We start from the raw sequence: 25,879 nt of genomic DNA, 5'->3' as shown, positions 1-25,879 counted from the left end.
CCCTTGGAGATCCGCCAGGCTACGCCGGGACACTTACACTCCGCTGTCCCAAGTTATGGAGCAAGTGGTTGGGGAATACAACACCTGCTCCAGTAAGTTGGGACAGCGGAGTGTAAGTGCCCTAAGCGCAGCAGGCGGATATTTAGAGAGAATATGGCCCTATGTGTTGAGTTATTTTGAGGGGACAGCAAATTTACACTGTTATACAAGCTGTACAATCACTACTTTACATTGTAGCAAAGTGTCATTTATTCAGTGTTGTCACATGAAAAAATATAATAAAATATTTACAAAAATGTGAGGGGTGTACTGTCACATGAAAAAATATAATAAAATATTTACAAAAATGTGAGGGGTGTACTCACTTTTGTGAGATACTGTATGTTGCACTATGGTTGTGGCCATTTTACTTCTCAGTGGCAGGTCGAATTTTTGAGAGACGATAGTGAGTAGGAAAAAGGACATTTGCCCCAACCATTGGTCTTATGCTTAATTCAGTAATCATTGGATGCAATATATTTTTTACATAACAGCAAAATGAAACTAATATGGCTGAGAGCTCAACCACATTTGGAGAAAATAACCTTAAGAAAATTGCATCTGACGTTTAAGACCCTAATTTCCATTTGGCTCACAGCTCGTCCCTTTACTGTCTCTCTATGTACTTGGCTCAGGGTGTTATTTCCTTTGGAACCCTGGTTCTCCGCTTAAACAAGCACTTCTGTGTTCTTATACTATGCCATGACTTTTCTACTTCTATTTAAAGTAAAATTATAGACAGCATATGGCTGGGAAATGTTCCTGCATGATTTTTTTTTATTTTTATTTTTTGCTGTGATAATCAACAGGTAAAGATGTTGCTTATTTCTCAGTTGAAATGTGGTCAAGTAATACATGTAACAGGCTCTAACAGTTCTATATGTTGATTTTTGGCTACACGGGAGAAATCCACTTGGATCTAAAGTGAAGGAAATTATACAACGCAATTGATTTGCTACATCTAACATTAAAACCGATTTCAACAGGTTCTTCGTATAATCAGGGCCGGATTAACAATGGGGCTGATGGAGCTGCAGCTCCAGGCCCCTTTCTCAAGATAGGCCCATTTGCCCAAAAAAAAAAAAAAAAAAAAAAAAATTTTTTTTTTATTTAAGATTTTTTTTTTCTAAGATCGAATTTGGGGGGTTGTAGCTCGATGACCAGAGGTCACAGAAACCCCACATTTGGGGGTAGGCATGGGAAGAGCTACCCCACAACTGGTTAAAATATGGGACAGCTATCATTTATGGTTCCGGAGATACGGGCCTGCTTGCACAGCCTGTCAGAAGCTACATTCAGAGCGGCCAATATAAATACAAGCTGACACACTACAGCAGACTGATAGGATCACAGTGCTTATAATAATTATTTGTATATTACTCATGGTAATTAACCCCTTGCCACCCAGGCCAATTCTGACACTTCTCTACTACATGTAAAAATCATCATTTGTTTTTTGCTAGAAAATTACTCTATGGTGGTCTTTGCACTTTTTATGTTGCAGGGTACAGAGCTGCACGATTCTGGCTAAAATGAGAATTGCAATTTTTTTGCTTAGAAGATAGATCACGATTCTCTCACGATTGTTGCGGCGTAACATCATCTTTCACATTAAAACAAAAAAAAAATGGGCTAACTTCACTGTTTTGTTTTTATGGTTTTTATTATTCATTGAAGTGGGAAAATGCAGTGTGACATAACATATTGCAGCAATAGCCATTGTATTCCCTAGAGTCTCTGCTAAAATATATATAATGTTTGGCGGTTCCAAGTAATTTTCTAGCAAATAATATTGCTTTCTAACTTAAGAAACAAGTGTTGGACTTTAAGTGGTTAAATTTAGTTACAATGTTAGTTAGTTACAATGTTTCATTTTGTTTACAAACTTCGCAGACTGCCCAGATTTGTTCTTTACACACAGAAGTGTATCCCTTTGATCTAAGAAGGAAGTGTCAGTTACAATGTTTCCTGTTAAAAACTTGGCAGACTGCCCAGATATTTTCTTTTGACAGCTGAAAGTCTCTCCACTTGTTATATGAAAGAATCAGCAAACTCTGCATTGGAGATCGTCAGGGGGGTTGAATCGAGATCACGATTTTTTTAACGATTAATTGTGCAGCTCTAGCACGGTATTTGCGCAGCAATTTTTCAAACATGTTTTTTTGGAAAAAAATGTTTCATTCATTAAAAAAACAGTTAGTTAGTTAAGTTAGCACATTTTTTTTTGGTATCCTAAGCGATGCTTTACATTTTTTTAGGTTACATGTTTAGAGTTACAGAGGAGGTCTAGTACTAGAATTATTGTTCTCGCTCTAACGATCGTGGCGTATGTAACCTGTGTGTATCTGGCTCTGATACTACCAGTGCCTACCCAGCCACTGACTAGTATCTCTCCCCAGCCTGTCCCCACACACCCTCTCACCTGCTGACCTGTGGATGGGGGAATCACTCCTGCAGTGTTACTGTGTTCTGCCAGTGCGTACAATGATCAGTGTTGCTAACTTTAGCTGGCAGCACTGATTGTTTTAAGAAAAAAAAACAGGCTGGTTGTACTCAAGTTGATTAATAGATTGCCCATACATAGATTGACTATGGCTGGTCTCTGCATAATTGGCGTAATTTCAATCCATGTATGACCCGCTTAACCACTACTCAGTCCCTAAATATCCTTCCACTCCTGTACATAGTGCTCACTGTCATACTCTCCACACTCCTCTCCTGTACATAGTGCCCACTGTCATACTCTCCACACTTCTCTCCTATACATAGTACCCACTGTCATACCCTACACACTCCTCTCCTGTACATAGTGCCCACTGTCATACCATCCACACTCCTCTCCTATACATAGCGCCCACTGTCATACCCTTCACACTCCTCTCCTGTACATAGTGCCTGCTGTCATACACTTCTCTCCTGTACATACTGCTCACTGTCGCACACTCCTCTCCTGTACATACTGCTCACTGTCATACCCTCCACACTCCTCTCCTATACATAGTGCCCACTGTCATACCCTCCACACTCCTCTCCTATACATAGTGTTCACTGTCATACCCTCCACACTCCTCTCCTATACATAGAGCCCACTATCATACCGTCTACATTCCTCTCCTGTACATACTGCCCACTGTCATACCCTCCACACTCCTCTCCTGTACATACTGCCCCATCATACCCTACACACTTCTCTCTGGTACGTACTACCCTCTGTCATACCCCCTCACTCTTCCTGTACATACTGCCCATTGTCATACCCTTCACACTCCTCTCCTGTACATAGTGCTTTTTTCTGTACCCTTTGTACTCCTCTCCTGTACCTAGTGCCCACTGTTAGACCCTCCACATTCCTCTCCCTCACCTGCACATACTTCCCACTTATATACCATCCATACTCCTCCCCTATGTCGCTTACCCACAAAAACAGTTCTTTAAAATTATACTGAATATCCTCAATGTTACCAGCTCTAGAATGGACACACTTTTGTTAGTTCAACTAAAGGAAATATCAGTTCTCATATTTGTTCTGCCCCATTATTAGTACTCATTTAATTTTGTGATTACTACTATGATGTATAGAGGAACATCGGGGATCTCAGCTACTCTAAATATAGCACTTATATAAAAAAGTGTCCCTGAAAATATTTTTTAAATGTTGGCAACTGTGCACTTAGGCACTGCCCAAGGGCCACCGTCCACCGGGTCAGTAGGGGGCCCCATGAGAGGCTCCTGGGATCCTGTGATAATAAAGCGGTAGTAAACTTTCCTGACATTACTACTTTTTAGAGGCCCTGGGGTAGGTTATGCCACAACGTACAAGTATGCACAGCATATTAGCACATTAGTGTACACTTCAATTTTCAGACTGAGCCCTCCAGTGCTGTGATGAATCCGGCGGGGCCTGGACACTTCCATCTTCACCCGGTCTTCCTTCTGGGTTCTGTGCCTTTGGTCACTTGCCTTGGCTGGGCTGCGTTCATGTAATTCCCACGCATTTATTTATTATTTATTACACCCCATTCACACCTCCGCGACAAAACGCCCGACGCCGGCCGCTCGTGCCGCTGGAGGGGAGAATTCCCATTGCTGTCTAAGAGGTGGTTCACATCTCATAGACGCTGTACACCTGCGGCATGAAAAAAAGTCCCGGACCCTTTTTTTCAGGCGGCATTGGCGTTCGGCCATACAAAGCAATAGGAAGGATTTGTAAAAAAAAAAGTTACACTATTCGCGGCAAAATACGCCGCGTACGCGGCGTTACTTGTCGCGGAGGTGTGAATGCAGCCTAAAAGGCCCCACCAAAATCCTCAGCACCAGGCCCATGATGTTCTTAATCTGGCCCTGCGTATAATGTCACAGTATTTATCTGTTTAGAAGAACAATAAACCCATTTCATATAGATTTAGTTTTAAAGTTAGACAATCTGATTAAAAACACTGACATATGGGGCCTGATTCCCAAAAGAGATACGAAGGCGGAACTGCTGTTCAGTCTGTGCCTAACTTTGGAAACGATCCTCAAAAGGCTTTTTCCAAAGTTAGGCAGAAAATCTGACATGTGTAAGACACTTACACGGTCAGATCTTAGGATGCAGTACCGCATCCGCCGCTGGGGACATTTCTCATTGAAATGCAGCTTTGAGTATGCAAATGAGGACTTAAGCAGATCCACAACGCTTTTCATCATTGTGATTTCTGCGTAAGTTCCGATTTGCTTGCGCAAAACTAGGGCTGGTTTTACAATGTGGAAAATTAGTCACACCTTGTAAAGGCCCATTCAAGTGACGGCATTTGGTATGCATTCCTGAGGGAGAACTCCACGGCAATTTGTAAATTCAAAACCGGCATGGGTTCCCCCCGCAGGAGCATACCAGGCCCTTAGGTCTGGTATGGGTTGTAAGGAGACCCCCCCACGCCGAAAAATCGACGTAGGGGGTCCCCCTACAATCCATACCAGACCCGTATCCAAAGCACGCTACCCGGCCGGTCAGGAATGGGAGTGGGGACGAGCGAGCGCCCCCCCCCTCCTGAGCCGTGCCAGGCCGCATGCCCTCAACATGGGGGGGTTGGGTGCTCTGGGGCAGGGGGGCGCACTGCGGGCCCCCCCACCCCAGAGCACCCTGTCCCCATGTTGATGAGGACAGGACCTCTTCCCGACAACCCTTGCCGTTGGTTGTCGGGGTCTGCGGGCGGGGGCTTATCGGAATCTGGGAGTCCCCTCAAATAAGGGGGCCCCCAGATACCGGCCCCCCACCCTAAGTGAATGGATATGGGGTACATCGCACCCCTACCCATTCACCTGGAGGCAAAAAGTTAAAGTTATTAAACACACAACACAAGGGTTTTTAAAATAATTTATTAGTCTGCTCCGGAGGCCCCCCTGTCTTCTTTATTAGCTCTAATACCAGGGGGGGCTTCTTCTTCCGCTCTCCGGGGGTCTTCTCCGCTCTCCGGGGGGGGCTTCTTCCGCTCTCCGGGGGGGGGTCTTCTCCGCTCTCCGGGGGTCTTCTTCTATCTTCGCCGCTCTCCGCTGTTGACTCGGCGAACCCCGGTTCTTCTGCAGCTGTCCGGTGCCTTCTCCTTCAGCGCTGGCTGCCTGATATCTTCGTGTGTTAGCTCAATTACTAACAGGCAGCCAGCGCGGTCTTCTGTGACGTCACCTTCTTCTCTTCTGTTCTTCTCCCCTCTTCCGATGTTGACTCGTCGCCTCTTGTCACTGCAATGATGGAAGCGCGCCTTGCATCCCATTTATATAGGCATCACCGTCCCATCATGCTCCGGCAGGTACCCACGTGGTGGGTGCCTACCCAGGTGCACCCACCACGTGGGTACCTGCCGGAGCAGGTACCCACGTGGTGATTTTGGGAATCAGGCCCACGGTTCTCAATGCCTTATGACATGGGTGCCTAACCAGTGGCTCGCAAAGCCATCTGATGTGGCCAGCAACCTCCTGCACTGGAATAGTGGTTTGGCAAGCCCAGATCGCGGGTTGCTGACCCATCAGCCCAGAGCATCAGCAAGGAAGGTTCCCCTCAAAGATGTAATCCCAGGAACTTAGAAAAGATGAAATACCCTTACCGGAATACGTGGACCCATAAACTTTGAAGGGAACCTTCCTTGCTGACCTCACGGGGATTGTTTCATTATCACTTTCCACAGTGTATGGACACTTATTAATTATTTGAAGTGGATTGGTTGTTTCAGGTTTAACCCTTGAACTTCACAGGACTACTCATCACTTCACTGGAGTACACTTATAGGTAGATTCAGGTACGTTGGCGTAACTTTGCGGCGGCGTAGCTTAAGAAATTTAAGCTACGCCGCCGTAAGTTAGCGAGGCAAGTACATGATTCACAATGTACTTGCCTGCTAAGTTACGTCGGCGTAGCCTAAATCGGCGGGCGTAAGTGTGCCTAATTCAAATGTGTTTGAGGGGAGCGTGTTTTATGTTAATGGTGCTTGACCTCGCGTTTTTTACGGTTTTTTTTTACTGCTCATGCGCCGGGCGCCTACATTTCCCAGGGTGCATTATGGCGAAGTACGCCGCATGGGCCTATTGATTTTGACGTGGGCGTAAACAACGTAAATCCCGATTCACGGACGACTTACGCAAACGACGTAGAAAAATCGAATTTCGACGCGGTAACGGCGGCCATACTTGACATTACTATTCCAATAGGGCCTAGCTCTAACTTTACGCGACCTATCTCTTACGTAAACGTCGTAAAAGTACTGCGTCAGGCCGGGCGTACGTTCGTGAATCGGCGTATCTCCTCATTTACATATTCTACGCCGACCGCAATGGAAGCGCCACCTAGCGGCCATCCAAAATATTGCAATCTAAGATAGGACGGCGCAAGCCGTCGTATCTTAGATATGTTTAAGCGTATCTCTGTTTGAGCATACGCTTAAACATAAGTCGGTGTAGATTCTGAGTTTAGGTCGGCTTATCTACTGATAAGTCGGCCTAACTCTTACTGAATCTACCTATTACTGTTTATGAACACTCAGTTACATGGGTACTCCATTTAGAGGGGAGTCCTTGCTTTGGACACTTTCAATATCACTCCATAGCATATGTATTAGTCACGCAATAATTTAAATGGTGTTATTTTCCTTTGTGACACAACATTTAGAACCCGCTTTTGGGGCGGGCTCTGTATTGGCGCTGCACTTTATTTACCTATTTTTAATACAATATATCCTTTTGTTGTGTTGGCTGCCCACTTTTTTGGTTATTTTAGGATTAGCGCAATATATTCACTTTTTATACCCCAGAGCATCAGTGTTGTGAATGGAGCCAGCGGTAGAGAAAGAAAGCACATGCAGAGCAGAGCCACATAAGCTGATGTTTCCTGTATAGCACCAGCTCCTGTCACAATCAATACCAAATGCACTCTGTCTGAGACAGCAACAGCCGGGAAAAACTGAATGGAAGATTGTTATTAAGTTAAGTTTATAACTGAAATCAGTGCAGATAGCCATATACTTCTGTTACCTGTGGGTTTGGTGCGTTTTCAGAAATTGCACCACACCTGCAGGATATAATAAGTCTATAGCACAGTGCAGCTAACCTGCAGGAGAGCCACAGGTGCATGTGGTGCATCAGTGTGAAAGCAGCCTTAGGACCCTCCATTCACATTCACATATGTCCATTTACCCCCACTTACCTCCAATTTAATCCGCAAAAAAATAAGCAGAAGGGGATCCGTCCCCCTCCGTTTGGGTGGATTGAATTGGAGGACCCCTAGAGTACAGTGGGCCGTGTCTGTATCCGTTCAGCATATTCAGTGTGGACACAGACCTGTCATCCATCCATTCCACTAGTTTTGCCCCACGACCGGTTACCAAGTAGCTTCAGTGACCCTCGCTCTTCAAAAGGTTGGGCACCCCTGCCTTACAAGGTAGGTATAGGATGTCTGTTGTCCAAAACGTGTTGCTAGGTATGAATGACCCCAACAGACATACTTGAGGCGCAAGAACCAGACACATTCTTTATAAGCCAGAATTGTATTTTTATAGCTCATTGTCCATTGTGTAGATGAACTAATGCCAAATACGGAAAGGTTTCTTCACAGTAAGAGCTAGGAAAAATGTGGAATAGACTCCCTCCAGAGGTGGTTCTGGCAATCTCAGTAGATCTCAGTAGATTACTTTAAAAAAGACCTGGATACTTTCCTAAATGTACATGAAGCGCCATGCTCCCATTGAGTAGGCGCTATGTGTTAAATCAATATGTTGTAAATCAACTCATTCAGTTTAAAATAGAAGGCAGACATTTGTGTGTATATCCACTCATCACCCACTTTATTAGGTTCAATTGCTTGGTAACACAAATTGCTAATTAGCTAATAACATGGCAGCAACTCAGTGCATTTAGGCATTTAGATGTGATGAAGACAACTTTCTGAAGTTCAGCATCAGAATGGGGAAAAAAGGAGATTTAATTGACTTTGAACGTGGCATGGTTGTTGGTGCTAGACTGGCTGGTCTGAGTATTTCAAAAACTGCCGATCTACTGGGATTTTCACGCACAACCAACTCTAGGGTTTACAGAGAATGGTCAGAAAAAGAGAAAATATCCAGGGAGCAGCAGTTGTGTAGACGAACATGTATTGTTGAAGTCAGAGGAAAATGGGCAGACTGGTTTGAGATGATAGAAAGGCAACACTAACTCAAATAACCGCTCATTACAACCAAGGTATGCAGAATACGGTACATCCCTGAATGCACAACACATCAAACCTTGAAGCAGATGGACTAAAGCAGCAGAAGACCATACTGGGTGCCACTGCTGTTGGCTAAGAACATGAAACTAAGGCTACAATTCACAGAGGCTCACAAAAATTGGACAAGAGAAGATTGAAAAAACATTGCCTGGTCTGATGAGTCTTGATTTCAGCTGTGACATTCAGATGGTAGGGACAGAATTTTGTGTAAAACATGAAAGCATGGATCCATCCTGCTTTGTATCAGTGGTTCAGGCTGGTGGTGTTGGTGTACTGGTGTGGGGGATATTTTCTTTGACACACTTTGAGCCCCTTAGTACCAATTTAGCATAATGTACACTCCACTGCCTACTGGAGTATTGTTACTGACCTTGTCCATCCCTTTATGACTACAGTGTACCCATCTTCTATTGGCTCCTTCCAGCAGGATAATGCACCATGTCACAAAATTCAGATAATTTCAAACTGGTTTCTTAAACATGACAATGAGTTCACTGTACTCCAATGGCCTCCACAGTCACCAGATCTCAATCAAATAGAACACCTTTGGGATGTGGTCTAACAAGGGGTTTGCATCATGGATGTGCTGCCGACAAATCTGCAGCAACTGCGTGATGCTATCATGTCAATATGGACCAAAACCTCTGAGGAATGTTTCCAACACCTTGTTGAATCTATGCCAAGGGGGTCTAACCCGGTACTAGCTAGCTTTGCTGGCTATCTCTTTCCACAACTTCCCTCTGCTGTCTCAAATTCGAATGACTACATATCCCATGGTACCTTGCAGCCTTCAAGCAGTGATTCCTGTACTGACTCTGCCCCCTGAAACTCCTCCTTTCAACTTCTCTATAGTGCAGGAGGCAGACTGTGATTGATGTGACACCACACTTTCTACTCACAGGGCATAGTGTATACATGTTACAGAATATGTGGGCATCTTCACAAAGTATATTTACAAACAACAGGATCATTCAGCTTAATAAGAGTAGGCTAGAAATAATGGAAACACAATGTGGAAATTAATATATCATTTTACATTTTGACTATATATAAGTTTTAACATTTGTTATATTTAAACTATTCTGTAGAACTATCTCTGATTCACAAATGATTATATAGAGTTCCTCATCAGTATGTACCACAAATGCAACTTGCTGTACTTCTGAGCAGACACACGTCACTTTACTTGGTGGTTGTAAAAGCTACTGTTTTTTTTTACTTTAAGCATTTTCTTTACCTTAAAGGAACACTAAAGGTTTGCTTTTTATTAGATCAATTGATTGCTGTAAGCTAGAGCATTTAAATATCAATTACCTCGTTTTTCCTTTTGACCTGCAAAATACAGTAATCCAGGTTTGAAAATGCTATTTCCTGTCTCTCCTCTTCTTGCTTTCCACCAGCATCTGAGCCGTTTTGCATGGTGGAAAGCAGAATGTGCTCACCCCCTCCCTATGACTACAGCTCTGCGTGAAGATGCTCTCTTATCCCTCACAGGCATGGAGGCTAAGCCTAATGGGAACTGTAGTTCCCATTAGACCGTGATGTAGCAAGAATTAATGCGCACCGCAAACCAGGAAGTCAGTGAGAATAATGATTCAGGAGTGCTGGAGGTGAAAAAAACACCTCGATTTCAACAGGTATCAAACTAGTTATAATGCAAAACATTACTTTTTACTTTATCAGCTACTGTCAGACTTTAATTTAAGAGGAAAATATTTTTGTCTTTACAACCCCTTTAAGCCCCCGTAAAAACTTACCTGAGCCTGTTCTCAGTCCAGTGCTGTATACGAGTGCAGCGGCACTGCTCTCTCTCTCCCTTCTCACTGGACTCTAAGAGCAGCGGAAGCCATTGGACGCTCCTGCTGTCAATCAAATCCAGTGACAAGGGAGCTGGGAGCTGGGCTGAGCCTTACTGTGTGTGTCGATGAATACAGACAGCACTGCTCCGGATAAAGATCGCACTAGTACTACTATAGAAAACTGCTTCCTATGGTGGCACATGGAGAAACGGAGGAGCTCAGATCGCTAGTGGAGGACCCCAGAAATCGTGGATCAGCAATGCTCTGTGCAAAACCATTGCACAGAGCAGGTAAGTATAATATGTTATGTATAAACTTTACAAGCACTTTGAGTGGAATTTGCCTAATGAACTCCACAGCCCCATCAAGCTCTAAGGCTAAGAGTAAAGTGCTGTATGCATCAATCGGAGCATATTACATTTCTCTATATCCTGTTTTTATAATGCCAATGCGCTTTAAGTATAAAAGCAGCAATTGATAAGAGTCATCAGCTTAGGCTGTACAATTATCACAAATTGCCATTTACATCTGTCTGAATTAAATATTTTCTTTGTCAACAGGCAAACTGACGTCACTTTTGCGAAATCCTGCTGCATCAAGATGAATACAGGTATGATTAAACTCATTTTACACTGGACGCTTACTATGGTACAGGTGGCATAAGTAATATCTGCTATATTGTCTGTGAATGGCTCCATCTTGTCAGTTCTCAAAGTGACCCTTTACTGTGATGGGTGACAGGATCACTGAGCTTTCCTTCTTCACAACATCTTGCATTCACCTTTCCTTGCTTTTCTCTGTTCTGCTCAGATGCTTGGAATAAAAACAAATACCCAACAATTTCAGGTATAAGGCCTGAGCCTGGGTTCACACTGGTATGACAATTCCAAACACTCCGACATTGGGAGCTGCTGTCGCATGACATGTGAAAATCAATGTTTCCCTATGAGAGCCATCTTAACTGGTCCAACACGAGTCGGTCCGATTTTGAAAATGTTCCCTGCACCGCTTTGGTCCGAATTTGGTCCTACTTCAGTCCATTTGAATATCATTGAAGTCGGATCAAAGTAGGATTCATGTCCTAACCATCTGACTTATGACATATGACATGGTGATTACAGGAGCAGTAAAAGGAATTTATGTCACGCTGAGATTGTGTTGATTGGTCAAAGGACAAGACCACCATCTCAAAGTCGGATCAAAATGTTATCTTGTTCATTCAAGTCGGATGGAAGTAGGACCGATGTAGCAGGGCAAAGTAGGATGATAGTAGTACAACAGTTGTGTCGTACCAGTGTAAACCCAGCCTGATTCACACCTATGAAGGTTGCAGTTTGCATATTCCAAGTGCATTTTGCATTTTTCAATACACATTGTTTTCTCTATTTAAGTATATGGAATCAAAAAAACAAGAAAAAAGTCCCTGGCCCTTTCCAAAAAAATAAAAAATACCCAGATGTGAACTACATCAATGGGAAACCATGCTAAATGGATGTAGTGTGTTTCTGTAAAACTGAAAATGCACACAAAAATGCATAGGTGTGAACCAGGCTTAATGGAACATATGGCTCATTCCTCTTCTTCCATGGCCCAGTGCTGTCACATGGGAGTGAGGGAGTGAAGGAAAGGTGATTATATGCTGCTGGGTGTGAGGGGGGGGGGTGTTAAATGGTCCTGTTACTTGGCCCTACATGGGCAAAGTAAATGGTCACTTTAAAACTGGGAAGCTAATCATTATTGCCCTAAATACATTTAAAAAAAAACATATACTGTATTCGTTTTTTTTGCTAAGGTAAAACATCTAATAGAATATTTTTTTTTTCATAAAAAAAAATGTACTTTAGAACCTGCTTTTTTAAAACCTCACCCCTGCTATCAAGAGAAGTACTTACATTTTACATCAAATTGACATATAAAAAAGGGTATCAGGTTTTTGCACCTATTCGGCTGTCACTTGTATGTTTATGAACACAGAATGTAAGCATTCAATCCTTTTATATATATTTTTTGTCAAATTTTTACGTAAATGTAAATAATGTGTCCTTGCACTGCTAACTAATTCAAATTCATTAATAAAATAATGATAAATCATACCAATAAGTGAACTAAATTGAACATAAATAAAAAACAATAAATAATCAACAATCTTCAATAAGTGAATCGATAATTAATATGAATCTTCACCATCATAATGTGTATCCAAATGATATATAAAATACGTAATGTAATATTAATTTGTGTAAAAAGTAAATATCAAATACAAATAACCTAATGATTGAATCCTTCCCACCTAAGGGTAAAACAAATCTAAAAACCTAAGCTCAATTTTGCAACTTTGACATGTGTTGGTAAAACTGTACGTATGGTCACAACTACGTAGTGTATCCAGGTGGATTATACCTTACTTTTTTTTCAGGACAAATTGGGCTTTATTTTAGTGGTAAATGGTAGTGGATATCTCCCTGTGCTTTTTTTTTTATTACTATCAAAGAAATACTGGGCCAAAATAGTAAAAAAAAATATATATATATATATTTTTTTTTTTATTTAGCTGTATATTTCTTGCTATTATCATAATTTACCAACAAAGAACAACCCAAAATAAGTCTCCTGATCCTGATGATTGCAGTGATACCACATATGTAAGTTGTTTGTACCCGTAGAACAATCTAGAAAGAATGGTGCACATTTTTTTAATATCCTGCCTAAAACACACTGACACGGATACCAGTAAACAAAACAAAAAAATTCTGTACAAAATATGCCGACCGTGATCTTTGACCCCAAACTTAACCCTTACAATAACCATGGCAACCTTGATTTTGTTTTTTTCATTCTTGGATTGTTTATAATTCCTGTCCTGCAAGAAGAGGAAAATGCAATGTACCATTCACTTCATTCAGAAGAGGAAGGAAACCCAAGGGCTGGCTCACAGTGACTGATCACTGTGATAGCCAATCAGAGGCTATTACATCGATCAGGTAACCTGAAACCGACAGTCCGGATTTCTGATCGTTAGTACGAGACCTGGTGCTCTCGGTGAGACCCTGGTCTCTGTGCTGGGAGTGTTCTGTGCGACAGGCTCCCAGCACAAAGGAGGTATGCATATGTGCAGCCCCAAGGTGAGCGGTCAGCATGAAGGGGTTAATAACAATACTATCACCAAGAATTCTAAAGTCCCTAAACAGTCCAACTAAAGTGCTTAAACTTAGTGTCTTCCATGTATGACAGTCTTCACACCAGTATATTCCGTGCTCCACCATAAATAAACAAACAAGTGCTCCACCACCAGCCGAATGGCATGCACACCTTGTTGGTAGACCCATATAAACATACAGGTCTCTAATGCTCAACTAAAACAGGTCCTCAGTGAAATGTCCTACCCAAGGATCGCTCTTCTACATGATCAGTTCTATCCCAGGATGATTCCCTTTCAGTGCAGGCATCTCTAAATAGCTCAGCACATCGAAGAGGGGAGAGCCACAAATAATGTACCAAATTATTAGGTTAGTGGTATTTGACATTTACTTTTTAAAGCAGATGAACATTAATATTACATTGCACATATGATTTATTTTATATATTATTTGGATACACATAATGATGGTGAAGATTAATATTATTTATTGCTTCACTTATTGAAGATCATTAATTATTTACGTTTTTTTTTTTTTTAAGTTCAGTTTAGTTCACTATCGGTATGATTCATTAATTTTTTATTTGTGAATTTTAATTAGATCAAGTTTTAGCAGAGCAGTCACACATTATTACTTACATTTTGGTATGGTGTGGGAACACATTTAGTGGTCACTGCAGCTATTATTGTAGTTAGGATTATTGGCAGTGCACTCCAACATTATTTTTATTGAATATTTCTACTTGGATCTTTGAAACACATTCTTTTTCTCTTTTTTTGTGTTCTCCCAAATGCATTATATCTGAGAATGTTGTAATAGTGCTATATATTTTTTTTATTTTTTAAATGTACATTTTTTGTTAACATTTATATTCTATAGAAATATTTTTCTTTACTTATAAGAGCTGACTGTATATCTTATTAATATACTGTATAGGAGACTTGGAGCTTCTTCCAGCATTGTTGGTAACCCATGCAGTGATCTGACCAACATAGTTTTGACCAAGTGACTTTCAATTTTGTTTTTTCCCAGCTTGCTCTGCCATAGCATGAAAGTATATGCACAACGCATATCCTCATTACTATTTTAACTATATTTATATTTTTGCAAATAATATATGAATTACTTTCCAGTTTGGAAAAAGAATCAATTCATTTTGTGAAGTTTCTGTAGTAAGTGAAAAACATAGTACATGTAATAACTTCAATGTGCTTTCTCTATGCGCTGCTATGGGCTTCCATATCTATTTCACCAAGTCTTGTTTCAGACTGGCCAAATCTAAACAAGAAACAATGGCAAATCCATAAGGAAGTTCATGCTTTCCAGCAGTCTTTTGTTTTATTGCAGTATTGGGGGATTTCACTGTTGCTCCATATTCCACAAATAAATTGATGATAAGCTTGAACATCTCTGCCATTGAAAAATGCTTACTTATATACCTTGTGGTTCAGTTACCATGCACTATCCTAACCCTTTCACCCAACTTTACTATCCCCTTGTTTTACTAATCTTACCACCAGTTTCCTAAAGGTATACAAGCTACTGGTGTTTGCTTAAATTTGTCAGATTAAACTATCACGTGAAAATATATCTAAACCCAAGAATAAATATATAAATATATTGCAGTTTACCCATTCCTATAGGTGGTACCTGCATTAGGATTTTTTTCAGGCTAAGACAATTTTGCACAGGTACAGAAAAATGCCAGTTGATCCTGCCAGAAATCCTTGTAACTTCCTTTTGCACTGAACAGAAATCTCGAAAAATGTCAAACAATGATCTTAGCCTCCTCAGTTGTCTTCTATGAACTACAAAGCAGCTCCCCTCTGTGTAATGGAGATAAGGAGAGGAGGAGCAGTTTGTAATCCAAATAAGAAGAGCATTCCAGGGTGACAACACTAAGTACTGTACAGTGAGTGAACGTTGCCACTCTAGAAGAAGTTTGTTACTGGCAGAATCACCAGGTGAAAAAAGAAAACTAGTGAGGCCACCACATCTGAGGACTGGTAAGCTCCAATATATTAGATTGTTGGCAGGGTTTAGATAAGTGTTTAAAGTGGTTGTAAACCCTCTCATATACCCAGTGAAGTGAAAAGCCTCGTTATAGACAGAGATGAAACAAATCCTCCTACCTAAGTTTTACTTTTCGATCTAAAGTCTCCTCTACATTCTACAAGTGCAGAATTGGGATAAAATTCTTCTGGATCTGTCAGTATCACAGAGGAGGGGGTGGAGAGCTACAGTTAGACTCTTGTAAATTGTGTGAGAGTTGATTGCAGGGCCCCCATTCACACACGGCACTGGAACGAAGAAAAATGCAGAGCTGTGTTCTGAACAGACAAGCTGTGTGCTGAGCACCCACCCCATCATACATTTTATCTCGCATGTCGGAAAACTTGTCAGAAGTGACTCATGCTGATAACCGGAAGGAAGCACCAGAGAGAAACGCTTAGCGCTTTGGAGATAGACAAGTAAACACTACAGATATATGTGATTTGTTCAGATTTCATGACTGAGGTTTACAACCACTTTAAGTCTTAATGGATAAAGATTAATTTTACTAATAGACTTGGGAAATAGAATTTTGGAAGCCCTCTTTTTTGGAAATGTGTTGAATTTTGATACAATGTGTGTTATTTACCATACGGCTAATGTACACACATAGGCTGACCTGTAAGATTCAGCAGGCAGCTCATCAAAATGTTGAAGTTCAGTTGTGTTACACATACAGGTGTGCACCTTCCATCTAACAAACTTGTGTTTTCTGCTGACAAGCCACGCTGTACTGGTGTTTACATTGCATGTGCCTGCTATGTCTGTGTTTGGCTTGCATCATTACCACTTTGTGTGCTTCCAGATAGCGGTGGATTTGCTCGTAAACGTGCTGCAATGTCTGTCACACTAACAGCTGTGAAGAGAGCGCAAAGTTCTCCAAATCTTTTGACTTCAGGTATTGAAACTAACCAAGCCTCACGGAGGGCAATAATCAACCTATGTGCCTATTGTATAAAGACTGTAGGAAAGGAAAGTGCAGGTATTTGCCCACATCTGTCCATCACTTATCTAGCGCGTGAACATCTGATTGGTTGCTGTGGACAACACGTTCTTTTCCTTTCCTCTTTGTTTATACTTGACTTTTAACCATCTTAATTACGTTTTCAGCACTTATAAAACCATTGACAAAACTGATTTAATTTGTTATATCATATACAGTCAGCTAGAGAAATGCCACACGTTGAAAAACAGACACACACTGCATTGGAATGCGTGACCTGAAAAAATGCAACTCTAAATACAAATACCGGAAAAATTGTACCCTGAATGAAGTGGAACACCAGCCATATCTATTTTTTTTTTATTATTATTATTATTATTATTATTATTATTATTATTATTATTAAGTGGGAAAGGTTAGAATATTATTCTGGCTTTCTGGTTCAGAGATGGTAGTAACCAACATGTGAAACAAGGACAATCTCACCAAAAAGGACAGTAATAAAAAACATTTGCTTTCTTGTTCATTGAGGGACACATGATGCAAAAACAACTATATTAAACTGCCTTCTACAGTGACATGTGAACACTGGCAACAGTTACCAGCTTTGTATAACCTCTCTCAGTACCAGCATACTATGATACATTTTTTTGCTAGTGTCCTAGGAGGATGGATGCCTTCTTTCTATTCTTTTTGTGTAGCTATACAGATTAGCGTATTACACCCAGTACAGTAGTAGCTTTGAAAGCTGTCCCACTGGTCTGGACAATTGCAGGACCTACTTGAAATGTTACCCTCAGGCACTGCGTTCCACATTGTAGTGCCTTCCAGACCTTTGTACACTGTGTTTGGTGAGTTGCAAATAATTTTCCAGGTCCAGAGCTATGGCACAGCATATGGTGTGATCCCAGCCTCTAATGACTCCCTTTGCGAGTAGGCCATGTGAACTGTGCACGAGGAGACTGTTTATTAGAAATGCTGGATGTGACAAACACATGCCTCCCAACATTTTGAGATGGAAATGAGGGACACCCCCTAACAAACGTATGTAGGCATAAGACATGCCCCTTTGTCACACGCCCTTAAAGGAGAATTAACCAAAAAAATAAGGTTAATTAAATCCACAGGGGCTTTTTTTTACCACCACTATTCCTTTATATTGGCTTTTAAAATTTACAAATGTAGCAATTTAGAAGTTGGATGAAAGGTTTTGTACTGGGAAACACTTTTTGAAAGATAAACAGTGCATTTTATATACAACAATATGGATCAGACAAAATGAGGGAAAATTTGAGGAGGAAAGAGGGACATTGCTCCAAATCAGGGACAGTCCCTCAAAATCAGGGATAATCAGGGATACAGCATTTGGTATGCAGTCAAACCAACGTAGGGGGTCCCCCTACAATCCATACCAGACGGCCAGGGTTGTCGGGAAGAGGCCCTGTCCTTATCAACATGGGGACAGGGTGCTCTGGGGTGGGGGGCCCCGCAGTGCGCCCCCTGCCCCAGAGCACCCGACCCCCCCATGTTGAGGGCATGCAGCCTGGTATGGCTCAGGAGGGGGGGGGGGGCGCTCGCTCGTCCCCACTCCCTTCCTGGCCGGCCGGTTAGCGTGCTTTGGATACAGGTCTGGTATGGATTGTAGGGGGACCCCCTACGTCGGTTTTTGGGCGTAGGGGGGTCTCCTTACAACCCATAGCAGACCTAAGGGCCTGGTATGCTCCTGGGGGGGAACCCATGCCGGTTTTTTATTTAAAAATTGGCGTGGAGTTCTCCCTCTCAGGAATGCATACCAAATGCCGACGCTAGAATTGGCGGGAATCCAAGTCGGATCTCCCGTCGCTTCTATGACGCGCTCGCTGGAATGTGCTTTGTCTATTCCAGCGAGTGCGAGATGTCGGCACCATGTCGCCGAGAATCAGCGCGATGCGGTCGTGCTAAAAACACAATATCGCAGTCACCCACTGTAGGTGCCCAAAGTGGAATAGGTTCCGTGAGGCCCAGGGCCTCGCTAGAATTGGCGGGAATCCAAGTCGGATCTCCCGTCGCTTCTATGACGGCTTTGTCTCCATCGCGGCTGGCCAGCTCGGCGCTGGCTCCCGCGATGGGGCTCGTAGGTGGTCAATCTCGCCGAGAAAGGGAGCGAGATTGACACACTATCGCGGTCACCCACTGTAGTCGACCCGAGGTACCGTAGGCTGCTGACATTCTCGGAGCTCCAAACAAAACACGATCTTCCGAAAGGGGTGTTCTATAGCTATTTACAAATCCGACATTACACTCAAACTATAGCCCCTCGGCTCCAATTCTCCCAACCTTCTCCATTTGAACGTATAGCTCTGGAGGGTCGCCACCGAAGGGGGCTGATTTCGGACATATACCGGATCTTGAATGAGCATGACATGCCAGTGCGGGGAAAACATGCATACATGTTGAGATGGGAGAGGGAGTTGGGAGAGGCTTTGTCACCTGAGGCCTGGCAGGCCGTCTGGAGACAAGCAGCCAAAAGTTCCATGTGCACCCTGTACAAAGAAAACACATATAAGGTCCTTTTTTTTCTGGTATCAGACCCCAGATATTCTGCACAAAATTTACCCTTCTGTCTCTAATCGCTGCTGGTGCTGCCATCAGGACAGGGGCTCCCTCTTCCACATTTACTGGGCATGCCCTCTCATTACCCCGTTCTGGCAATCTACACAGCAATTGCTCACCCGTCTCTTTGAGACGCCAATCCCCTTGTCCCCCAAATTATTTTTGTTTGGCATCTCTCAGCCTAAACTTGCCAAACCATATAAAAAATTACTTAGGCACATCCTGACCGCAGCTCAGTGCCTGATAGCCCTCAATTGGAAGAAAACCACACCCCCATCTCAGGAAGCTCTTTACGCCAGGGTAAAGGATGTGGAACTGATGGAGAGGATGACGGCTAGGATGCATGATGGTCTGGACGACCATGATGAGGTCTGGAGGGAGTGGCATCGGCGGGAGGACGCGCCGGGTGCGGGGGCGGACACGGTAACTTAGAACCTACTCTTGTTCTGTATCTCTTTCGTTTCTTCTTTCCTTCTCTCCTCCTCCTTCTTTCTCTCTACTTCGAATTAACTATTGTTGCAGTAAGGGCTGCGATACTGTAAGTGTTCCACAGCTCACCGTGCCAGGGTGATAGACATGATTATCTGAGGGATCCGTTTTTTATTGCACTACTTTTTTTTTTAATATGTGGTATTTTTCTGTCCCCCTCGTAGTCATACTACGCTGGCCTATGGCCCAATCCCCCCTGATCCCACGTATGGTGGGAATAGTATGCATACTTCCTGGCACGGGATTGTGTTTGTACTGATCTTTTAATGCATTTATGGCACTTATACTTGTAATCTGTTTTATACAAATAAAAATTGTTATTTGAAAAAAAAAAGCATACATGCATGTCCCCATCATTTTTTAGCACATTGGCGATTCCTTTGCTTTCCTGCGAGTTCCCAACACTTCCAGTTCATGGCCCTGCCATTTGGCCTGTCTTCCGCACATCATATGTTCCCCAAGGCTTTGGCTCCTGTGCTTGCCTGGTTACGTTACCAGGGCATCCCCTTTTTGGGACATCTGGATGACCTCCTGTTAAGGGAACAGTTGGCAGAAGTCCTGCCTAAACAGACAGTAAAACCATTAAAAAGTTTTGTTTGATCTTTGGAGCCTTCAGAAGTCAGTATTGGAGAAGACTCATCACTTTGAATATCTGAATGTGTTCCTAAACACAGCTCGGGCCACATTTTTCCTGTCCCAGAAGATACTTTAGACTCTGCCCCCAATATTGGACCCTTTTGTCTAAGATTTGCCCGACTCTTTTCTTTTGTATGAGAGTCGTTTGGCTAATGGTAGCCTCCTGTGAGACAGTCGTGTTTGCCCAGTTCCACTCCATACCCCAGTAATCATTTACTGATATGCCTGACTCAGAGGACCAAGTTGTCTCTGGCCTGATAGTTTAGGAATACAGCTCTGGGGAGTTGGCAACATTTTACCTTTTAATAGCTTGGAGGATCCTTATAAACAATGTCAGCCTGACAGGCTGGGGAGCAGTCCTAGACACTTTGTTGGTGCAGGGGACTTGAACGCTAGAGGAATCCCATATCTGAATCAACATTTTAGAGTCATTTGGTTGTCCTTACAACACTGCACACCCCAACTGGTTGACCATCCAATCAGGATCAATGTCGGCATGGCACTCTGCTATGGGCACAACTGCATGTTTTAGCCCTGTCTGGCATGTGTACTCCAGGCATGGACAATTGACAGGCAGACTTTCTTGGGTTCTGTGTCACAGATGAGGGATGCTGGATTTGGACCTCCTGGATTCCAGGTTTACCAACAGACAGAACAGGGTTTGTCTCCAGGTGCATGGATCCTTTGGAGGAAAGAGTGGATGCTCTGGTGGCTTTGTAGAATCGGTAAAATCTGATATATGCCTTTTCTTCTCCTGAAACCCTGTCATCATCTGTTTCATAGAACTGAGATGGAGGGCATTCCATATTAAAGCTCTGAATTGGACCAGACAAATGTGGTATTCTGACCTGATGATACTCCTGACAGACCTGCCAGATCCTGACCTTTTTTTATAATTCCAAAAGAATGCTAGCCTCCCATTCTATAAGACCTTGGTTCTTGGTATCCTTCTTGTGGTTCCTTCTGTGTCTTCACGTGTCACTTCATGGGATGTGAATTTGTCTCTCTTTGCTCTTCAAAAGCTGCCTTTTTGAACATAACCTATTCACTTTTTTCACATACAAGGGTGGATTCTTACCTCCTTTCACCTCTGTGGGGCAACTTTCTGAACTGTCCTGTATAGATTAAAAGTTGATTGATTACAAGTGCCCTGGGGTGGTAATCAAATACCCTAAAGTAAACAGGTGCCACATCCCTAGTAATGGATTGGATTTGAAATTTGTAGAAAAATTTACTTTGTAGGCACATAAAAAATGTAACAAATTACTTGCCTTTTCTATTTTGTATCTCTATCTTATATGTATCTTGTGCATATTTTATGATTCTATGTGAATTATTAAAATGTTGTTACATTTTTTTATGTGCCTACAAAGTCCATCTTTCTACAAATTTCTTTATAGAACCATTTCTGGTCTAACACAGAAATAAGGTAGTGTTGAGGCCTAGAGCTGCTCTCCTTCCTAAGGTGGTTTTGGCTTTTCACCCCAACCAGGATATTGTGCTTCTGTTCTACTGAATGTAGTTTGAACTATGCATGTTTACCTCACAGCCACTGTTTTCATTAAAAAAGTAGAGTCTCTCTTTGTCATCACGAATAGCCTGCAAAGGGTATCCAGCTTCTTGCTTCATCACTTCTTGGTGGCTCAGACAGATCATAGTTCAAACTAAGGTCCCTTTCACACGGGTTCCTCCGCTATACGGAATCCGTTTGTTTAAGTGGAATCCGCTTAAATTAAAAAACAAAAAAGAAAATGAGCAGACTCGATGGACTACTCCTTTTTTTTTTTTTTTTTCTGCTGTCACTTTTCTAGGTTTCTATCTCTCCGCTAAGCAGGTGGATGACAGGTCTGTTTCTGCCTTGCTATACATGTGACTGCTGACACCCGCCGCTCCATAGAGGACAATGCAGGGTCTAATCAAGTCTGCCTGAAAAACAGATGGACCTGATCGGGACTGCCCGTGTGAAAGGGGCCTTTTGGTCTTAAGGATCAGGTTTCAATCTTTCCTGTCAAGGCAACCTCTAAAGTGCAGTTAGTGCTTCTTCGACATCAGGCAAATGTTTCCCAGGTTTGCAAGGCTACCACCTGAACTTCAGTTCAAAACTCTCTAAGTTTAACCTTTATCATGTGTCCTTCAATTGAAAAGAGAGAAATTTGGATTGTATACTCGCCCTAAAATCCTCTTCTTGGAGTTCATTTAGGGACACCGGGTCCACCCTTTTGTGTTCATGGTTTTGCTCTTGGCAATGCTTTCCTATAAAATTAGGCATTCTAAGAGTGGGAATCCAATGTGCTTACTGTTTTTTTTTGTTTTTTTTTAGTGTCCAAATTTACCTGTAGGCAGCAGTATAACCCATATGACTCTAAAGCCTGTGTCTCTGAATGAACTCCAAGAAAAGGATTTTATGGTGAATTTGAAAATCTAGGTTTTATGAAATGTAAGGAACTACTAGTGCAAAAAATATTGTTATTGTTACTCATGTCTCTATTGGGGAGATTCTTCTTCCCTAAAGGTTGCTATAACCCTTTACATCTCTATCCAAAACGAAAACAAGATGTTTTTGCTGAAATTCAATTTTTATGCGTATCTTTTAAGCTCCCTAATGACCATTTTTTAGAAAGGGATAGTGTGCCAGTTGTATGATGCACTGGTGTTATGAGAGGGTTCGCATTTTATTTCTATTCTCTCCATGTCTATAGTGAAGCCCATTGTTTTTCAACAATTTATCCTATCAAGTTGAAAACAAAGATATATGCTTCTATATATGCCTCCAAAATCAAGTGTGTCTCTCTAGGAGAGACAGTTCTAGTTATCGGCAATTTTATGGGTACATGAACCTGTGCTATGCCTTCATTTGTCTGTAGCCTATTAATGAGCTTCTTAAAAACATTATTTAATTGGAGCACTGCAGTATTGTAGCATTCTAAGCCTAGTATGTATTCAATGCACATGGTTTGCTATCTTTTGCTGAAAATAGTTGCTCATAGTCTAAGAAACGTATTGTCCCAGCGGCTGCAAATCTAAATGCAAATCTAAACCTGTGAAAGTGTTGGAAATTGGAACTTTTTTGCAAAAGATGAATCATTGGCTATCTTTGTACGCATAATTGCTGTATCTTCCTTTTTTTTAAAAGACAGAAAATGAGTCACTGAGTGAAAATGTTTTCCTGCAAGAAAATATATTACATTTAACCTTTTCAGCAGCAATATGCTTTACTGGCAATAACCTGATGTTTGTAGAACTTTGCCAGGGGGGAGTGGCTTCAGTCATTAATCCTGATGTGTTCAGCTACCTCAATGTCATCATTCAGTAACTCTGTATGGCAATATCTGCTGAATATCTAAAATAAAAAGTTTTGCAGGTTCAGGGTCAGATTTTCAACTTTATTTTATTCTGTCCCGCAATTTACATAAAATGTTATTACATATTATGGTAAAATAAAATGTTAAATAATGGTTGGACATTGAGGATGTGTTCACACATGTGCATTTTACTTGAAGCTCTTGCATCTCAGCATATGTTTCTAGAAAAGTACATTACATAGAGATTAATGGTAATGTGTAAAATGCACCTAAAGCTCACAGCGCCCTCAATGCACCACAATTCATAGATGTGACTAGTGCTTACACATACTGTACATAACACTGTCAGTTAAAATATAAGCAGTGAATGTAGTGCAAGGCACAATATAAAACAATGGAATTTACATAAATAATTTTTTCCTGACCAGGTCTGGCATTTTACGGTGTCGTCTCCAAACCTAAAATCTCAGTTTACCATGCCTTGTAAAAAAATACATTTAAATTTCATATAATGGGATATGGGGTACTGTTTTTTTTATTTCCTATGATTAGAGAAATAACATCTGTAAAACAGGTGTCATATGGTTGCTTTCCAAAACAGGTCTCTGTTGCCTGTTGTTGTGATTGGACTCCAAATGCTTTCTAATTTTCAGCTTAATGTGTTAACATCACTTGCATGTATCCAACCACAGAACTATGCTGTAGAGGTACCATAACAGTCCTGTTGTACTTCAGGTAAAGGTTTCAGTGAAACTAACCTGACCTCATTCTCAAAAGCCAATGTCATTCCTATTTATGAATGCAGCCTTCAACCACAGTTTAAAGCAACCCACAGCAAAACATATAATTAAATAATTGTATTTTAGATTACATTGATTGGTGATTTGAATTTAGTTTTTATTTTAATTGTTGCCAGCTTCTACAGCATTATGCTTACCTTTTTCTTCCAATTACCATACATTTAAATTAAATTTTTAACTATAAACAATTTCCCAGAGCATACGCTATATAGTCCTTGTAGGGAAGGCATTGAAAAGCGTATATAGAAAAAAATATGTTCAAAAAGTAGTACCAGATGGCACCTTTTTTCAAATGATTTTGTATTGTTATACCACTTTGACTGTTGTCCATTGACAGTGATTAAACAAAATGTAGTCCTCAGATGGTTTGTGTAGGGGAAGTATGTTTAAATGTTTACGAACAACCCAAAAATACAGTTGTATAATCAGATTTTGAAAGCTGTTTGGAGGTATTGTCTAGGTTAACATAGATTGAATTTGGGTGGTCAAATTCCAGCTTTTTAGCAATTGAGTTAGTAAAGAAATGGTCAGTTACCCAAATGTCTAAGTTTAAAAGAGCTTGTGCACCCCAAAGTAAGATTTTCCATAATTTTCTGTCTTCACGAAGACTGTCACCAGGAAAGTGATGCTCAATGGGGACACAAACTTTGCAAAATTCAAACCTTCCTAACTCCCAAACAAAAAAAAGAAAAATGTTGTGGCTGATGTTCCACTAAATAAAGTTATTCGTTCAGTGGTGATAATAAATGTACTTGAACTGTTGCCTTTTAGATTGTGAATATTATGATTTCTTGCAAGGGGGTAAATTGTCCTTTTTATATAGGGACTCCTTCTCAATCACGACAGTATGCAGACCTAAGAGTTGAAACAATACAATCTAATCACTGGCATTCTTCAGCTACACAAAAAAACTAGCTGTGTGTAAATCCTCTATATGCAGATTAACTCTACATTTTTTTCTTTTTATAGGACGGGAGTCCCATTCACCTGATTCAGGTACACGTATGTTTTTGTTGTATAGCTTCTCATCAATGTATAACTGAGGATTACAGGCTACATCAGAGGTGCCGAGTAGCTGGTAGATACAGTATCTACACTGTATTTACTGGGGTCACATTTCTGGTGCTGTAAATCTCATCTGATTTAACCTTAGATATCTGGAGATCTTACAATGATTGTATCAACGATGGTCTGAATGGTGACTCAAGTGGTTCCTCCCTTGCAGCAAAAGGCTTTAGAAGTGTCCGTCCAAATTTACAAGAAAAGAAATCACCAACTCAGGTAAGTATGTTTTTGCTTTTTGCTACTAGTAGTTAACTGGTATAGCTTCAGCAAAGCAAATGATAATTTGGTTATACTGTA

The 25,879-nt window shown here is 41.5% G+C and overlaps 1 protein-coding gene across 20 annotated transcripts in view; it reads left to right on the top strand.

The window, feature by feature from the left end:
• Nucleotides 1–25,879, top strand: part of SORBS2 (sorbin and SH3 domain containing 2) — a 396,754-nt gene that overhangs the window by 208,188 nt on the left and 162,687 nt on the right. For 14 of the 20 annotated variants that reach the window (XM_040334275.1, XM_040334280.1, XM_040334274.1 and 11 more), the window contains 4 exons: nt 11,127–11,176; nt 16,561–16,653; nt 25,487–25,513; nt 25,671–25,798. In XM_040334275.1, coding sequence (XP_040190209.1) covers nt 11,167–11,176; nt 16,561–16,653; nt 25,487–25,513; nt 25,671–25,798 — 258 coding nt within the window. In that variant the 5' untranslated portion in view covers nt 11,127–11,166. Of the gene's footprint in view, nt 1–11,126; nt 11,177–14,836; nt 14,876–16,560; nt 16,654–25,486; nt 25,514–25,670; nt 25,799–25,879 lie in introns of all 20 variants that reach the window. The other 6 variants (XM_040334279.1, XM_040334291.1, XM_040334326.1 and 3 more) reach the window with 4 other exon arrangements.

Source organism: Rana temporaria, chromosome 1 (assembly GCF_905171775.1).
Source record: "Rana temporaria chromosome 1, aRanTem1.1, whole genome shotgun sequence".
NCBI lineage: Eukaryota > Metazoa > Chordata > Amphibia > Anura > Ranidae > Rana > Rana temporaria.
This window is presented reverse-complemented; position numbering and strand designations above follow the sequence as displayed.